At 47.4% G+C, this 16,791-nt stretch overlaps 1 protein-coding gene across 1 annotated transcript; it reads left to right on the plus strand.

Moving 5' to 3' along the window:
- Positions 1–9,879: 9,879 nt before the first annotated feature.
- Positions 9,880–13,458, plus strand: FASLG (Fas ligand; the record flags this gene model as incomplete). Its single annotated transcript, XM_082002925.1, has 4 exons — positions 9,880–10,269; positions 10,646–10,691; positions 12,575–12,628; positions 13,064–13,458. The coding sequence occupies 4 exons, from the start codon at positions 9,880–9,882 to the stop codon at positions 13,456–13,458; spliced, it is 885 nt and encodes a 294-aa protein (XP_081859051.1).
- Positions 13,459–16,791: the final 3,333 nt, after the last annotated feature.

The following is a 16,791-nucleotide window of genomic DNA, read 5'->3' on the forward strand; positions in this document are numbered from 1 at the left end:
TCGTGGCTCATGAGGATTGCCTGTGTACGATGGGATCCTAGGCTGGTGAGTGCATTTGTTACCTAAATTGCCTGCTGTAGGTCTCTGAAGGAAGTGGTTGAGGAATGCTCATCGTTTCTGTGCTGAGAGTTCAGGGCAGAGCTCAGCTGAAGAGTGTGAGGGTGAGCTGGTGCGGCTGGGCCGTTCTCTGAGCCAGCTCGGGATGTCTTGAGTTTGCAAAGCCTTGAAGTCTGACCAGTCAGGCTGGTTCAAAGTGGGTATTTCTGTAACGTTTGCTTTTGTATTGGCTAACAAATGTGCAGTGTTTGTATGGTTGGTATTTTCATATCCAAGTGTTTTTTTATTTTGACTGTGATTGTATATTTGGATAGTATAGGATGTGTGATTGCTAAAATGATGACTGCATATCTGAGTGAGTGGAACAAAAGGTTATTCCTTTTGACAGGTGTTACAGATTCATGTTGTAAAAAATAAGTTAACTTATTGAGCACTTTTAGTGGTACCTTTTTTAACTGATCTAATGCCTTTCCTAGGTATTGTATGTAATGTGACTTATTTAAAGCCTTTGGTTTTTTTTGCTGCTTTCTTGTTAGTTTATGAATACTTTAAGGTGATGTACTTTTGGAGTTGATCTGCACAATTAGCCAGTCAGAGCACATGAACCAGACGTGTTGAACGTTTCAAACCTGGATGAGGAAAATACTTACCACCTGAGTGCAGCATACAATGTTGTGGAACAAGAGTATGTAACTACAGAGCTGTAGTGCCATTAGAAACTGTGAATTTCCAAATAAATCTGAACACTTTGTCTTTAATTTACTGGCATTTTTCCTTTGAAAATGAAACTTGTGGCTTAAATTCTTTGAGACGGACTAATCTTTAAATTTTAGTTTGGGACTGGGTTGGGGTCCTATGGGCCATAGTAGGGAGTGCATAAACTTATTTGTCAGCCTAGATGTGCTTCTCCATTTAAAAAAGGAAAAGGGGGGGGGTGGAGGGAGGGAAGCTGAAGGCTGAGTGGTGCTTTGTCAGAAAGTTCAGGAACTGTGGCCATCTAAAACTGCTAGAAAGATTTCCAGCAGGTATCGGTTCACGTCTTGACCTGGGTGATCCTGGGAAGTGGTAGCTTTCTGTGCGAGTGACTGCATGAAGTTGCCTCTTGGTACTCAGAGCTAAAGTTTGTGAAGGATGTAAAAGGACATTAAAAGAAAATGTTAGATAGTAATTTCTCATTTCAAACCAGAGTTTTCACCTTGAAGCCTGCCCCTTACTGTTCCCTTCCTCCCAGCTTCTAGCTAAGCGTAGCAGCACTGCATGCAGCCAAGTGCCAAGTTCACTGCTGTCCAGCATCTACTTCTCTTGCCAAATGAGACCTCCCCAGCACTAATTTCTCTCACGTGTTTCAAGACTCTGCTTCATCATAGTGCTATGATTTAAAAAGCAATTGAATGTGGGGTTTGCTGAGGGGGGGTGATGTTTTTTGAGTGTGTGTTTTTTTTGTGGTGCAGGGTTTTTTATTTACTGGCCTTCCTCTTGATACATCACTTGTAGGAAGCATGCTTTGCTTTACTGCCCTGAGAAATCACTGAGCTGTTGTTCTTTTCAGTAAGAATCAGCTGAGGCTGAACATAATTGAATTCTTAAGAAAGCCCATCTTCACCATCTGGCTATAAACCAAAGACTGACAGACCTAGAATCTGCTGATAGGTGTAGAATGAGGCCAAATGAGTTGTGATGGGGGATAGATGTGTCTCTAACTGGGACTTATTTACGCTTTGTTCTACCTGGCCTGTAAGCATTGGATGAGAGTAAATTTTGTTGTGAAACTGAAGTTAAACCAAAGACGCGGGTGGTCATATACATTTATTAAGTATAGAGGGTGAGCATATAGCTCTGGGGCAAGGAGGGTCGTCTTTCCTGGAAGCAGCAGTTCCCTGGATGGCCAGAAACTTTCCTCCTAATCCTTTTCTGTTTTGCTGTAATGGACAACTTCCTATTTTGTCCTGTGTACGTTTGCTTTCTGGACTGGATTACCCCACAGCACTGGCGAGCAGTCCCTGAAAATCACTTGGAAATACACAGTTGAAGAATTAGAAGCACTCCTCAGTGCTTCCTCATGCAAGAGGAGTGTATTGTGTTTGTTTAAAAGCATTTATGTATACATCCCCATTCTCTCTTGGGAAGGTGATACTTAGCCTGGGACTGAAATCCCTTTTTGCTGGCGCTCTTCTGCTGATACAGTCTGTTTTATACCTTGGGTGTTATACATCTGAGTACGTTGTACGTGTTTAAATTCCAAGCACATGTTCAAATTTCCAAGTTAGCAAGTTCAGATGTGACACTAAATGCCTTCTAAAACCATCCTTTAATACCCTGCGCTCTCTATATATGTTTTAAAAATTGGGCATAACTTGGATCTAAGGAGCTGCTGTATTCTGCAGGAAAAAAAAAAGGGCGATGAAGCTTCTCATGTAACGAATGCAGAGGAAATGTGCCATGGGAATAGTGCATAGCCCAAATGGACAGAGCAGAGCTCTGGTGAGAACATGGCTTGAGGCCACATGGCTTCCAATTCACACTGGAGATGTGGCAGATGCTGTAAGTGGGAGATAACACAGGGCCAGAAACTCCTCTCACTCAGGCTCCCGTGTTTCAAGGCTGTTTTGAGAATGCCTCGCAGCATTCCCACTCATGACAGTGTACCCCAAAAAACAGTGTAATGAATAAATGATGTCATGGGCTGTGTAGGTTCACTTTCTTGAAAACTACTTCTTGTTCCTAAGAAATGCTACCTCTGGCCTCTGAGTCAACAGGAGCTTGTGTGAATTCAGCTGGTGTGATGGGGAGCACAGTGCAGGCTTTTCTAGTATTTTAAGTATCTGGCTAACAGAAACTTGGGTCATATGGTGAAAAATGGCAGCCTAGGTTTTTTTTGTGCTGCGACAGTGGAGATGGCTGTGAGCAGCAATGACTCCTGTGAATAAAGCCCATCTATCATAGAGTGACTGCTGGTGCCTGTCAGCCAAGGAGTGACTTTCATATCCTCCTAAGCACACCACCTAACCATTTCAACTATGTCTAGGTCTAAACTTTCCCATCAAAGCATAGGCTATGCTTCAGCCCCTGAGAAAGCCAGCATCTGAAGGAACCTATGGAGCTGATTGTGCTATTGCAAGCTCGAGAGCATTTGTTCTGGCACTAGACTTAAGATTGAACCACAGCTTCCGCCTGCTGCTGCCTTGCTACTTTTAATTATTTGTAACCACTTTTTTAAAAAAAAAGAAGTCTCTTATTGTCAAGTTCTTATTGCTTAATGTTATCCTTTCATGTGGGCTCTTGAGTAATTTTTTACTTCCAGTTTTATTAATGTGACACTGACTCTAGCTTTCAAAACTTGATTCTTGAGTGAAATCAAGTTCCTCAAATTTGTCATGGTCTTTACATGGAGATAATAGTTTTTAACAATGGCAGCTTAAATCTTGAAAAATTCCTGTGGTGCTGTGGATATTTAAAGGGAGGGCCTTGTCTGTCTTGTGATACTGCTTAATAAGGTTGGACAGTTGTTGGTGTAAGATACTAAGAAGGCAGCATGCATATGCAGTAGTGAAGACCACATACCTTGCAGTCCTTGAGCAGGTCTTGAGCCCAAGGTCAAAAAATATGTAAGCCACACAAAAGTTTCCATGGGAGGATGGGTAGTCACAAATGTACACATTGTATAAGTGAAGAACTAGCTATATTTGCTGACATAAGGCATTTAGGTTATATACATTAAGCAACACAATAGAAATCCAGTATCTTTAAAATATGCAAACTCTACCAGTTGCGTGGTACTGGTAAGCGGAGAACTCAAGTATAAGATGTCCCTGGGTAACTTCTGCTTTTGCCAAGTTAGTGTGAGATGAAACAAGATGGAACAGCTTAGCATGCCTCACCTAATGAGGTACAAACATGTTCCACTTCATTTGGAACAACTAAAGTGTAGAGCCCTGACCACAAAGTGCTGTGGGTAGGCCATCAAGCAGTGTGTGTCTCATCTCCTGGAAACCCTGAGTGTCAAACAGCAACAGGTACCACTGAAGACATTACTGGGGCTTGTAACAGCTCGAGCAGAAGTAGTGTTCCCAGAGCTCGTTTAGATAATAATGGGTTAGCTTAGGAAAGGATAGCGAAACTCATGAATCTCTCTTACGTATCTCTCTCTAATTTAAGAACTGTAACTTTAAAAGAAGCTAGCAAGGAGCTTTCTGCTGCCTTACTGCTGTCTCTTGTTTTGGACACACGGCCTGGGAGCTGCAGCTGGTCTTGCGTGTGCCGCTTTTCATCAGAGTCACTCATTAAGTCACAGATTAGAGGTATGGCTTTTGGTAGGGAATGGAGATCAAATAACTCTGTGCTTTGCGGACCTAGAAACGGAAGAGAAATGGTGGCCATCCTGAGACTTATTTTTTCCTTTGTTAGATGTGGTGGCTAGAGCTTACATCCAGGTGCTGGGGCCCTCTGTGAACTCACAGCAAACAAGAATCCTTGTCTGTGATTTTATTTCCCACCCAGAAAAATAACTCAAAGCAGGTAGTGAATATCTTCTGTTAGTCATAATTTGACACAGTAACTGCTGGAATGTCAAGGTTGTGTACATTGCCCATGGATTTTTTTTTTTTAAATGGGCTGGAGAAAGGCTGCTCTCAAGAAGAAATAAAATTGTCAAATACCAACTAGGACACATTGGCCAGCAGAGCCAGATGGCATTTTCCAGGGCCAAGGCTGGCTTTGTGCTGGCAGCCTGGGGTAGGACAAGGATCCTGCTGAAGGGCTTGTGAATGCAGTTCTTAACTGTCATGGGTGATGACGGGAAATCAGCATCTGCATGTTTGCTGTGGTCTTCCTCGCAAGGTCTGAGCAGCCACAACACCTTGTTCCATTTTGTCACATGACTAAGCTGTTGTATGTTAAGAAGTGACCTGCTTCTCTTTCTTGGATGTTCAAGCAATAGTTCCTATTACCTCATAACCATTATACCTCATTTCGTTGCTCTTATTACAGACACAAAAGAAATATTACTCTGCTGCTTTCAATTCTTCCTCTTTTTTTCAGCTGCTTTGGCTCCTTCCCTGGTTGGATTCTCTCCTGCCTTGGGTCAGAGCGCTGTACCTCTTCTGCTGAATCCAGGGCTGCTGCCTGGTTGGCTGGGATCGTGGTGAAGGAGATGACAAAGCACCTTGCTCACTGGAAGAGGACCGTATTAAACATTGCAACGCCAGGCCAGAGAAGTTAGAAATGGATTTTGAAACCTGCTCCTGAGTGTGAATATGTGAATGTCTCCCTTGTGACCTGTTGGCACCAAGACACGGCTTTACATGTGCTGCAAATGCTTCTAGCAAAGAGGGCAGTTGTTGGGGAAATGAAAAGCATCACCCTTGTCTGGGAAACCGAACTGTTAAAAAAACCAAAAGTAATAGAGAAATGACACTAAGATGTCAGTGCTAACTGCAAATGCTGGGTGAGTTCTAGTGTATTCCATGCCCCTCAAAAGCTTCAGTGAATGGAGACCCTGCTACCTTTCTGGAGGCAGTTCTCACAAGCATTAATTTCAATGTTCAGTCAGAAATCCATGTCTTTTTGTGCAAACTCCTTCAGCTTTGGCTCCCAGTTAGTGACTCCCTGGGAAGGCTTTTTTTCTGTGACATTCAAGAGCTCTTTACTGCTGGAAATCGCCCCTCTTTATACATGTGTTTTGCTCACTGTCCATACCTCCTTGCTAGTCTGCTCTTGGGTGGTAGCCTCTCTATCAGTATCAGAACTGTGTTTTCTTTCTAGGATGCTGTTTTCTATCTAAAGAGTTTTATCTTTGTTTCTAGATTTGTTTTCTTCTGATTAAATTCTTTGTCCTCATGGCTACTGAGGATCTCTTACCAGTTATTTTAATCTGCAAATATTACTGGTGTAATAATTTGCTTGGTTTTCTCCAGTTCTATGGTAAAGGTGTTGAAATTGTGATAGCCCTTAACACAGCACTGAATCATTAAGGTTGGAAAAGATCTCTAAGATCATCAGGTCCAACCATCAACCCAACACCACCATGCCCACTAAACCATGTCTCAAACTGCCACATCCACATGTTTTTTGAACACTTCCAGGGATGGTGACTCCACCACCTCCCTGGGCAGCCTGGTCCAATGCTTGACCACTCTTTCAGTAAAGAAATTTCTCTAAACCTCCCCTGGCACAACTTGAGGCCATTTCCTCTCATCCTCTCAGTAGTTACTTGGGAGGAGAGACCAACACCCGCCTCACCACAACCCCCTTTCAAGTAGTTGTAGAGAGCGATGAGGTCTCTCCTCAGCCTCCTCTTCTCCAGACTGAACACTCCCAGTTCCCTCAGCCGCTCCTCATCAGACTTGTGCTCCAGATCCCTCACCAGCTTTGTTGCCCTTCTCTGGACATGCTCCAGCACCTTGACATCCTTCTTGTAGTAAGGGGCCCAAAACTGAACACAGTATTCAAGATGCAGCCTTACAATCCTTGTGGAAAATCAGAAGCCTTGTCCTGGATGGTGCTGTCAGTTACTCCTTCCACCGTACCCATCAATGGGTGTTAATGGTGCCATCTCTTCTGCCAGCCGTGGCTGACCCTTACTGGGTTTGCAATAGTTGCCTCTCCTGGCTCTGATGGCATGGCTTAGCCTGGGACCACGAAAGGTTGCCGAGGCTGTTAGTATCTTGGGTTAATGTTTTGAGTCCTATTTTTTGAACGCAAATGATCCTCAGCTGCTTCTTCAGTTGTTCTTGGGTGCAATATATGCAGCCCTGTGGGGTTTCAGTAGTCGCTTTTTAGCATTTCCACTAGTCACTAGTGTAATAGGAAACATTTGTTAATCACTCAGACACATATCGGACTCCGTCCAGAATTTGATGAGAGCCTCTCCTACACAGTGCTTCACACTAATGGTTTTTTATTTTCTGTCAAGTATTAGATCTGGATCATTGTTCAAGTCCTGCTTTTTTGGGGGTATTTCAAGCAGGTCATTCTTTTGTCCTTAAATCTGCTGATACAAACTCTTAGCTGCTGGCTGGTTCTCTTTGCTGTCAACATAAATTTTAGCATGACAGTGTGTATTCTTAATAAGAGCTCCCACCTTTCCTCTGGGGGTAAGGTGGGGAGGGAGTGGGTTCTTCTGAGCAAATCCTCTTTTTCTCTCTTGTAACTGTGGCTTGTCCTTTGATGTTTTTGGCAAAGGGGATCGATTCTCTCATAAAGAGTATGGAAGGTGTTTCTAGTTGAAGATATTCCCTCCTGTTCAAATGATATAATAAGGCTGCTGGAAACAGCACGCATCTTGCAGACTGGGTGAAGAGGGAGATAGGGAGGCAGACAGACAAATCTAACACCCCTTCTGTCCTCCTTATGTCCTCCTTTGCTGCCCACCTGTCCTTGCCCCATATTTTAGGAGAGCTCAAGCTCAACCTTGCCTAAATTCTGGTTCTAGGCCTTCTAGCAAAATAGATTCGCATGACTTTAGCAATTTGCTGTAGGTAGAGACTTAATGTTGTATGTCACGTGAGCAATAGGAACACAGAGCCTGCAGGCACCATGATGTGCTACAGAGACACAGCCCCGCTTGCCATAGTCTTCCAGCGTGTATTGTCTTGGTCATCTCCGAAGGTGGTGATGGGAAACAGAGTGTGACAGCAGGACCAGCACAGTAGAGTGTGCTAGGAAGGGAGAGGTTTCTGAAAGCGTGCTGTGCGCCAAAAATGATCCTTTGATGGTAAAATAGCCCCCATCTTTGGTTTGCCACAACATGTGGTATTAGCAGGTTCTTGATCTGAGCAGAAGATGCAGCAGACATGGCTGAAACGGCTTTCATTGTTTTCATCACCTCTGTCCTCTCACCCACCCATAAAAAAGGCATCTTTGTGAAAATAGGAAGCAGTGGGTGAGAAATAAGTACACTTCTGACATTTAAGGGAGACTGTTACTATGCCTGCAATCCCAGCAAGATAAGCTGTCTGCATTAAACGCAGTCAGCTTCAGAAAAAAATTGAGAGTGGATCCTCTCCAAGCAAAACTGTGGAGCTGAGCCCAGCCCTTTGTGTGACCTTCTCTTCTAACGATGGCAGGAGTGGATGAGGACCTGCCCGCGGGCTAGCTGGGGAGCACTGTTCTGGGATGCAGACAGGAGGAGCACCGAGTGAGGGGAGGCATGACCAGACTTGAATTCCTGGAGCTGGATTTATGTTGTTTTTGTGTCTTTTATGTCAGAAGCCTAGAAGTACAAGGAAGAGCCAGACGGGTTGCTGAAACCTCTCATGCTACGGATCACTGCTGCAGCAAACGGCTGTGGTGAACATCTTCAAAAAGCAGTGGGGTGTCTGGTGGTGCAGGCAAGGCTTTGAGGACACATCTGGCTTATTGGTGTGGTTGGAGGCAAAGCTGAGACCTTGCTTTGGAGAAACAAGTGTGCGTATGCTGTTAAAGCGTGCTGTTCTCTGACCCCGGTTTGATGTTCAAGATCAAATCCTGCATGTTGGGATTGCTTCCTTCAGCCACAGAGGACACAAATCTCCAGTTTGTTCTTGTATTAAGCATTTCCTTGTTTTAAACGCTGCCCACACAAATACACACTTCAGTGTAAGTCTGTAAAATGGAAGACCAAACTGCTGTTTGTAATCACTTGTGTGCACCTATAAATCTGTGGGGAAAATCTCATTGCTGCCACTTAGAAATCTGTGGTCAATGAGGAATGGAAATGTCCTTGTCCCTCCTCATTATGATTTTGTAATGAGCTCTTACAAGTGCTGGTCCTTGAAGCATGGCCTGAATTCTGGATCCTTCCTTGGAAGGCAAGAGAAATTCTACCAAGATGAGTAGCACAGTGTCTGCCCCGGGCTCTAACCACAAGTTACTTGGCCAGGTTAGGTCCTGCTGCAGCGCTCAGCATTGACCTGAAGAGTTGATAAAAAAGCCCTTCCCTCTCTAAGGCACCCTCAGGTTAGAAGTGGGCTGTGGGATTGCAGATAGTATTTGCAAAGGTAAGAGGGGCAGCAGAAGCTGCCAGAAGAGCCTGATTGTGCCCCAAGTCACTGTGTGTTTCCCACATTTCGGCACACTGCTCGTTCAGCCTGAGTGATTTGGTGTGGGTGAAGGCAGCCCACTGAGCTGGCTCTACTTGGGCTGTTAACGCCGGGGCAGCTCTGCTGAGGCTGCAGCATTGACAATGTCTTCCTCTTCTTGGTTAGGATGGTTTTTGTCACAGTGGGACGGTGTCTGTGACTGGTGTTCTGTGACTCGGCGTCTGTGCCCTGTGGAGCCGCCAAGGAAAAGGTGGGATGCACAACAGACAGCAGTAAGTAATTTGTCCTGTGTGAAATGAAGCAATTCCCCAGCACCTACAGCTGCACTTGGGATCAGGTCCTCATCCATCTGCTGAGGGGAGAAGTCCTCAGCTCTGCCTCTCACCTCTTCTGCAGGATGCCAGACGTTTTGTCATTCCTTTTGCTCTGCTTGTGGTCCAGGACACTGCAGTGGAAAAGCAGCCGCCTCTGCTCGAGTGGGCTGCTGGAAAGGGTGCTTGGCTGGTGGGTGTGCGCTGGGCTGATTACTCAGCCCCTGACTGGCAGCGCAGCCCTTGTGTGTCCCACAAGCGCTTCGCTGCTGAGAGACCTGCTTCCCGAGCCCGGCCGCTGAGCGCGGTTTTGTGCGAGCGCAGTCTGCTGCCGGGCTGGTCCCGCCGTGTGTGTGCCTGCTGCCTCAGTGTGGGAGGAGCAGGCGGGTGCCCCAAACTTGCAGTCAAGGGCGGAAACTCTTTGGGGTTTGCTGTTGATGCTTGAGGCTTTCATAGAGTTGCAGCGTCTGAGCTGGGTGTTCACTGCTGGAGTGATGCAGGCGTATAAAGGCAGAGCTAGGTCTTCCCCCAGGGCTCAGTCTGGGACAGCCCCGGCCGTTTTTGGCTGCCGTATGGAAGATCACGCCAAGCACACCCAGCCCATCCCACTCCCAGCCATGCAGCAGAACTTGAGCTACGTGTACCCCCAGATCTTTTGGGTGGATGGCTGTGCCAACACGAGTACTTCCTGCCCCCCAGCACCCCCCGTCGCTCCTTTCCCACCACCAGTATCCGACCGGAGGAGAAAGCCAAGGAACAACAGGGAAAGGAGGAGCGTCGGCTTCCTGGTGATCTTCTTGCTGATCCTGCTGGCCCTCACTGGAGTGGGGCTGAGCATGTTTCAGATTTTCCACCTGGAGAAGGAACTGGCTGAACTCAGAGAGGTGAGGTCTGCCTGGCTGCCCAGAGAGGCTCTGGGGGAACAGGAAAAAAAAAGAAAAACTTAAAATTGGGTCTGAGATGCTTAGGTGGTGCAAAACTCCCCAAGGACAGGCTGGTGTGCATTTAAATGTCTGCCGTGCCAGTGTAAGTGAGGTTGCTCATTACTGCATGGGACTGCTCTATTGGTGACTGGTATCTGGATGTCTTCATGTTTCTGAGTGCTGCAAGGTCTCTCCCTGTATATTTCTTAGCACTTTGCAGCTCCCCATGAGCACCCAGAAATTGCCAAGATAGTCAAAGATAATCCTTGGCTACTTTAGATGATGCCCTTATGCTCTCACTCTGCTAAGACAGCTTGTCACTCTCCTCTTTTGACAGTCTGCCGGCACTGAACACATCCCTCCAGCTTTGGAGAAACTCATAGGTGAGTTGATGTTCGTAGAGGAGGAACTCCTCTGTGTCAGCATGTGTGAACGCTCCTGCTGAACTCTTCCCTCTCCTCATCAGGGGCAAAGGCAGGGTCGCAGCTCAGTGCTCTGAACGCACTGATTTCATTTGCTTGGCTGGAAAAAGAGCTTTATTTCTGGGGTGTGGGGATGGGGTCCTGCACCCTGCCTGCTGGAGTGCTTAGAGGTGTCGGCCACAGGTTCCTGGGGCAGTGTGCCTCTACCTTGGGGCCTCCCAGGCCCGGTGGGGCAACGGTACCAGGGGTGCTCTGCTGTAAAAGTGAGTTTCTGGCTGTCCTAGCATACAGCAACAACATGAACAGAAGGAGGAGAAGGAAGATGGGCACCACACGTGTTACTTCTTTCTCTCCTTACTCTTCACATTTTGGGAGGATGCAGAGGGTTTCATTTTCTTTGAGGGTGGGGGATTCACTCCCACCCTTGCGAGCACAACTTTTTTCCCAAATTCTTTTGCTACGAAGTCTCACTGCAGCCAAAGCTAGTTGAGAAGAGCCTGATAATATGTGGTTTCTTTTTTCTTTCAGAAATGTCGTTTCAGTGAAATTGAAACTTTCCACAAGAACATGCCAATTTTTCTAAATTTCATTTAGGAAAAAAACAGAGAGTTTCAATCTGAATGGAACGATTTAAAAATCATAGTTAGTTTGAACTTTCAAACTATTATTTTACTTTCACATTCCATGTTAATGTTACCAGTGAGGAGATCCCTTTTTAAAGATAGCCAAGTCAAAAAGAAATTTTCAGCGTTCTTGACAATTTTTGCTAGATCTGAAAAGGTTTTTGTTTCCCTCAAGGATTTTGGTTAGTAGGAAAGTTAATTTCTTTTCAAGTTCATTCTGACACTGAATGAAAGCAAGTTTGGAAATAGCAAAATTCTCTGGAAAGGGCAGTCCTGGCTCCCATCAACTCCCATATCAAGAAATGTTTTAATCTCTTGCTTAGGGGAAGGGGAGCTGTCATTTTAACTGGATGCTCGGCACTTTGATCATAGGCTGCTTTAGCGGTAGCTGAATGTAAGCCATAAATAGTAACCCTGAATTTCTTGAGGGTGATGGATAAATTAAAGCTATGGAAATAGTGTAAAGGAGAACGGGGGAGGAGAGGCAAATTTAATTGGCTTGAGAAAAGAAAAGGCTGCGTGTAAAATTTGAGAACATGATGCTTGAAAGTAGACGCTGAGAAGGGAAGGATGCAGTGGGATGGGATTCAAACACTGAGTTACTGTAACTGGCCCATCTCTCAAAGGGGAACCGAGCCCTCCAGGGAAGGCAGAATTTTCCTAGCTGTGCTCTGCCTCTCTGAGGACAAGGTCTGCCTGGCCAGTGGGATGGCTTGCAGGATGTCTCGGGTGTCTTCTCTGATCTAGTTGTAAGGAGAGTTGGTACTTGACAGACAGAAGTCAACTGCCATGAGTACATCTGCCCTTGGCAGTGCTGAACAGGAGGCTCATCAGTGACAGGACATGAGCAATCTCCTTGGCATGGACCACAGATGCTGGGTGAAGGGGCAGTATCGTCCCTCTCCTACTCCCTGAGCGAGAGACCTCTGCTTCAGCTCACCATCTGAGCCATTTTAAGATGAAAGCTCTGCTTGCTCTTTCCCCTTCCTTTTGATCTCATCTCGATCCTTCGCTGCAACTCTTCCTTTTCAGCTCCTCTTCTTCTTGCCCTGCAGCGTTTGCCCAAGCACCGCTCTGCCTTGCTGCACTACGCCATGGTGCTTGTGTGCTCTGTGCTGCTCTGAATTTGCCCCATTTCAGCTTCATGTTTGGCTCCCTTCTGCTCCCTGGGCTGGCTCCTCCATGGAGCATATGGCTAATGTATTCCCTATTTTTGTACAGGGCAGAAAGAGCAGTCAATGAAAAAGGAACCGAGGAAGGCAGCCCACTTAACAGGTACGTGTTGAGGTGCCAGCAGGGTGTAGGATCAGGGGATAGGGCAGAGGTGGCTGGGGTGAGAGGGTGGCATGGTCATAGCTGTGAGGAGCCCACCTCACACAGGCTTTCCTATTTTCCTTTGGAAAACAGGATGTGCACTCTGACAGCGGGAAGTCACTCCACAACTAAAATCTTCCCCTTATCTGTGCTTTTCAGTGAGGGCTCTCTTTTTTGGTTCACACCCGCGGTGTGCGGGGCAGAAGGCTGTCACAAGCAGCTGGCGTTGAGGTGATGGTGAGAGCCCCCAACACTGCGAGGTCAGGGTAGACTTTCCACGCTGCAGCCAAGGGCTTGCAGAACAGTTGACTTCTTGTGACATAGGGAGTGACTTGAGGAAAAAAACCACACAACTGCTTGTAATCATCGCAATTTTTCTCTTGTTCTGGCTTCCAGGGAACCCGGCCCAGCGGGACCTCCCTCTGGAGTGGGAACACATCTCTGGCCATGCCTTCACCAATGGCATTCAGTACCGTGATCAGGGCCTCGTCATCAATGAGACCGGCCTGTACTTCGTGTACTCCAACGTGCTCTTCCGGGGGAGCGTCTGCAGCAGCCAGGTGTTGACCCACATCGTCTACAAGAAAAACCCAGCCATGCCGGGCAGCCACGTGCTGATGGAGGACAAAGGCATCAACTACTGTACGAGTCAGAAAACATGGGCCCGGAAAAGCTACCTGGGGGGTTTATTCAAGCTCAGGAACATGGACAGTTTGCACGTCAACGTCTCCAAAATTGCTCTGGTTAATTTTGAGGAATCAAAGACATTCTTTGGCTTATTTAAACTTTAAACGGGGCTGTTGGAGCATGGCTGGCAGCCCCACACAAACACTAGGACATGTGAGGGTTGAGTGCTGCCTGAGCAGCAGTGGCCAAGCCAGGGTCTTGCACCACGAAGCCCACCAAGAAGCCAAGTTTTGCTTTTCAGCATGAGAAGACTCAAGCAAACTGGTAAAGGCTTGAAAGCAGACCTCTGGGAAGCACTGGGGCTGTACTGCATCAACCTGAAGAGAATTGCACGTTTTCCCCCTCTGAAAAAACCAAAAAACTCAAAACATAGTGTGCTGAAGTCCCCATTGAAACTCACTACTTACTACTTGAGAAGATGCTGGTGCCAGTGGCCCCAAATGGCATTATGGCCCTGGTGAGCTTGGGCAAGCAGGTGTGCAGGGACAGCCGGCAGGCGCCGAGGAGACCGCTTGAGCCAGGGCTATGGGTGCTTGGGCTGTGCCACGCCACGCTGCAGGCAGCGGTGTGGGAACGAGTATTGCGGAGGCCTCAGCTGCCTTCCCGGAGCCATGGCTGGCCACCCTGCCTGGGCACTTGGCATTGACTGCTGTATGACAGGCACCTGCCTGCTAGCTGGCTCGTTGCACATGATATGTTCATTTTGCGTTAAGTTATCGACCGTTCCCATCCTAGAAAATTGTCCCCCAACCCCTTTATTTAACTCATCCCGACTGCCTTGCAAGGAACACGCCAGAAGCAGCAGTGCCATGAGGAGGGTCCCAAGTCTGCAAAGAAAACCATGACCATGGTGGTGGGGCTGATGGGGAAGACACATGCTCTGCTGACAGGACCTGAACAGCACAGCGGTGGAGGGCAGTGGGGCACGAGATGAAAACAGCATCTCCAACCCCCTTCCTGCCTTTGCGACACGTCAGGGTACCCCATGGAGACCTGATCCTGGTGCAGGTGGGGGCATGCTGGCCCCCTTGTCATGGGATATTCTCTCCTGAGCAAAACACAGATGGTAAATAAAGGTATATTTTTCTAGTAAGCGGCACTGTCCTCTCCTCATTTGGGGCAGCAGGCTTCTGCAATGGCCAAAGCCCTGAGGGCCTCTGTAATCAGGGACCAGCACCCCACTCCTTCAGCAGCACGGCAGAAATCTGGGAGCCTGACCCCATTTCACTGCCTGCTTGGGCAGGGCACAGGGTCCCTGCCGTGGTGTTTTGGGGCTCCAGCATCGAAACATCAGGATTTGGGGACCAGGGAGGCATGAAGTGCGCAGCACAGACCAGGCAGCCCAAGCCCAGTTTGGCCATCAAGAAGGGGACTGATCTCAAAACACAGGCTTGATCTTGAACGGAGCCAGACACTTGCTGCTGAGCAGAAGCGCTGCTGTCCCCAAAGGCACTGTGCTCCTCTGTGTGTCCTCTGGCCCCAGCAACACTTCCCACGTGGCAGTCTGAAGGGCACCCAAAGGAAGTGGCGCTTTGGTGTTAAAAAAAACCAAACTATTTGCTCACGCTGGCATCTGGTCCATGACGCTCTTCCCTTGCATGGGTTAACCCCAGGGCTGTCTGCCACATCGCCACCAGGCAGTACACAAAGGCTGGGGCTGTCATCATCATCTTTGCCTGTGCTTTAGCCTTCTCGCAGCTCTGATGTTGGTCACAGTGAACAGTGGCTCTTCAGCAGCCTGCAGCATTTATTTCCTTTTTCGTGGTGCTGCTCTTGGCTTGGTGGTGTGTGGCCTGTGGTTTGCTCTTGCTTGCTTCAGGGAAACCTATTTCTTCGAAACGTCGAAGTGGACTGGCTACTGGTGCGGCCAGCGTAAAGTGAACACTGCACCCTCTCAGCTCACACGGGTGTTGCTGCACTCAGATATTTCCCCTGCATTTCTCAGGATGGAAAATACCTCAAAAGATCAAAGTTTAGGGGCCTTTTTGCTTGATTGATGTGCTCTCACTCTCCCCACGCCCTCCTAGTATCAGAGGGGCAAACCACATAGGATGGAGGTGTTGGATCCAGACCCTACCAGGAAAGGCTGGAAGCTGCTATCCTCTTCTGACTGCTGTTTGGGCTGTGTTGCTTTCCTAGCGACCAGACATCCAAGTGGGGAGTGGGCACCTGTATGTACACATGCCCGCAAGCTTGCAGCTATTTCTGTAGCTGAGCATGTTGCGTGCTTCCTTTCTTTACTGGCAAGACACGGGGCATTCACTGCCCAGAGGAAACTCAGGCTGAGGTTACGCTCTCTGCTAGTACTGTAATGGGGAAGGGCTGGAAAGCTCCCAAAGGTTTCTATAAGTCAGCGCACAGTAACTCATCTAGGCAGAGGATGCAGTCAGCTCTGGGGCAGGATGCAGCAGTTGCTATTGCTGCATGTCAGGACGGGGCAAGGATTTGTTGTCTGAAATGTAAAGGCGATGCAGACGTTTCCGAGACAGTGGCACAGTGGGTTGGACAGTCATGTTATAGATCGTGTTGGGATCTCCTGAGGTGGACAGAGCTGGCTTATCCTTTCAGGACAGAGCTGGGTGCTGCTGGGCTTGTTCCTGAGTCAGAGAGCGGCTGTGACCGTGTCGAGTCAGCGGCACGGCTGCCAGTAATACACGTTTCTTCTTTGCGATCCTTTCTTCAAATATTGCTCTGAACTGCCCCGAGCAAATCCACTACTTAGCTTGTGGGCTCTGACTAAAGATCTAAAGTCAGGTCATGAAAGGATTATACAATTTCAAACCGCACAGAGTCAATTCATAGACTTCATGTACCGCAACGACTTTATTAAAAAGTCATCTGTTTATCTAGCTAACGAACAGTTAATTTAGTGAAATACTTGTTTATTGTTAGCATTAAATACTTAATGAATATTTAATGCTGATATTATTAATAGCTCTGGGACTATATTTAGGATTATTTAACAAATATTCAAATTATCAACATTTATTTTGAAATTATCAAGTGTTTTGTTCCCTCCCCAGCAAGGGAAGGGTATTTGCACCAGAAAGGATATCCCAGCTCCATTGGCAGGGCTGGGCATTGTGATAATTTTTTTTTTTTTTCTTTTTTTTCCTTCTGGTCTTGAGGAAAACAAGTGACCCTTCCCTGCAGGTCATGTTTCTGGATTGCAGCGGTCTAAGCTGAGCTCTCTCCTGATGGAACAGCCTGGGCCCTGTATGGAGGTAGCCCAGGGTTTGGGCACCTTTTAATGCGGCTCCGGAGAGACTCTTCTCTGTGGAGAATGTGGCTGACAAGAAGCGACAAGCCCAGATCATCTCCTGATCCTCTTCAGAAGCTTCTGGTCTGCTGCCACTGCCCGGGGGTCTTCTGTGGTTCATGTCCTTTCTTCCTAGGCACAGACGTGCTTTCCTCCAGATGGAGGGACCTGGCCAGTA

The sequence above is a fragment of the Phaethon aethereus genome, assembly GCF_964289735.1.
Source record: "Phaethon aethereus genome assembly, chromosome: 8".
NCBI classification, from domain to species: Eukaryota; Metazoa; Chordata; class Aves; order Phaethontiformes; family Phaethontidae; genus Phaethon; species Phaethon aethereus.